Source organism: Tasmannia lanceolata, unplaced genomic scaffold (assembly GCF_043159265.1).
Source record: "Tasmannia lanceolata isolate RefF3 unplaced genomic scaffold, GAP_Taslan_0.1 ptg000008l, whole genome shotgun sequence".
NCBI classification, from domain to species: Eukaryota; Viridiplantae; Streptophyta; class Magnoliopsida; order Canellales; family Winteraceae; genus Tasmannia; species Tasmannia lanceolata.
Window position 1 is genome coordinate 19,681,723 of NW_027518685.1, and position 1,089 is coordinate 19,682,811.

Sequence of the window (1,089 nt, forward strand, 5' to 3'; positions counted from 1 at the left end):
TAACAGACAACAAATAAGTCCTTCATTTCTGAAATTTCGCATCCTCATTAAACAGGCAAAGTCTTAACTTTAAAACTAGGAAAATAAAACACATCAATTTCACATCTCCATCAATCCGACCCGAAGATCCCACCAACCAACCTCAAACTACTAAAACAAACAAAAACCCTAGAAACCCAACAAACATAGATAAAAACATAGCATTAAAAAAAAAGGACCTCTCTCACCATAATCTAGAACCTGAGCTTAGTAAAAAACCACCTGTTCTTCCCTGTCTTAAATCGCTCCTCGAATCGAGCCTTTGTCTCCTTGGCAGCAGTAACCTTCTTGTCACGAGATTGTAAGACATCCACTGTAACAACGTCCTTGAGATCTACGTCTAGGGTATAGCGAGTGGGCATTATGTGGTTGTAATTCACCAGCTTGATGAACGCCTTTACGCGAGATTTTTTTGCTGTTTTTTTGGCGGAGTCTTTGCGGATTACCTTCTTGGGGTATTTGGCTACGCCGGCGACTAGGCAGTGGCCGTAAGGACGGTCGCGAGTGCCGTCGTCGAAGGATCGGACGATTACTGCTTTCCGGCCGGCGAATCGGCCCTGGAGGACGATCACCGCCTTGTTTGTTTTCAGAAACTTCACCATTTCTGAGTCTTCCTTTTTTCCTTCTCGCAGTTCTTTCCTCGATCGGTTCAGAGAGGAAAGAATGAAACCCTAGAATGTATAAATAGTAACGGGAAAATGGTATGTTTGCCCCTTTTTCTTCTTTGGGCCACCCGATTTGGGTGTAAAAAAGACTAAAAGTGGAGTCATAAATATATGGCTAATAGAGGACTATTTTGCCACACCTTATTTTTACCTCTCTCCACCCCCTTTAAGCAGACATTTTTGTTTTGAGGTCTCACAAGGGACATGTATGTAGACCTGGCAAACGGGTAACCCGCGCGGTACGGGTACGAGTAAGAAATACCGACGTGGGTACGGATAGCCTTTCATGAACACAGAACCCACCCAGTCGGGTACGGGTATACCCGCGGGTAACTCGGCAAATTTAAAGAAGAAATTATATATATATATATATATATATATATAT

At 43.0% G+C, this 1,089-nt stretch overlaps 1 protein-coding gene across 1 annotated transcript; it reads right to left on the reverse strand.

Annotated features, from left to right (window-relative positions):
• LOC143884696 (large ribosomal subunit protein eL27x-like) lies at positions 1 to 703 on the reverse strand. Its single transcript, XM_077388418.1, has one exon. The coding sequence runs from the start codon at positions 639 to 641 to the stop codon at positions 234 to 236; it is 408 nt and encodes a 135-aa protein (XP_077244533.1). The 5' UTR covers positions 642 to 703; the 3' UTR covers positions 1 to 233.
• Between the last annotated feature and the right edge of the window lie 386 nt (positions 704 to 1,089).

Excerpts from the sequence above, each read along its gene's own strand:
- LOC143884696 (XM_077388418.1), bottom strand. The coding sequence starts at position 641 with ATGGTGAAGTTTCTGAAAACAAACAAGGCGGTGATCGTCCTCCAGGGC.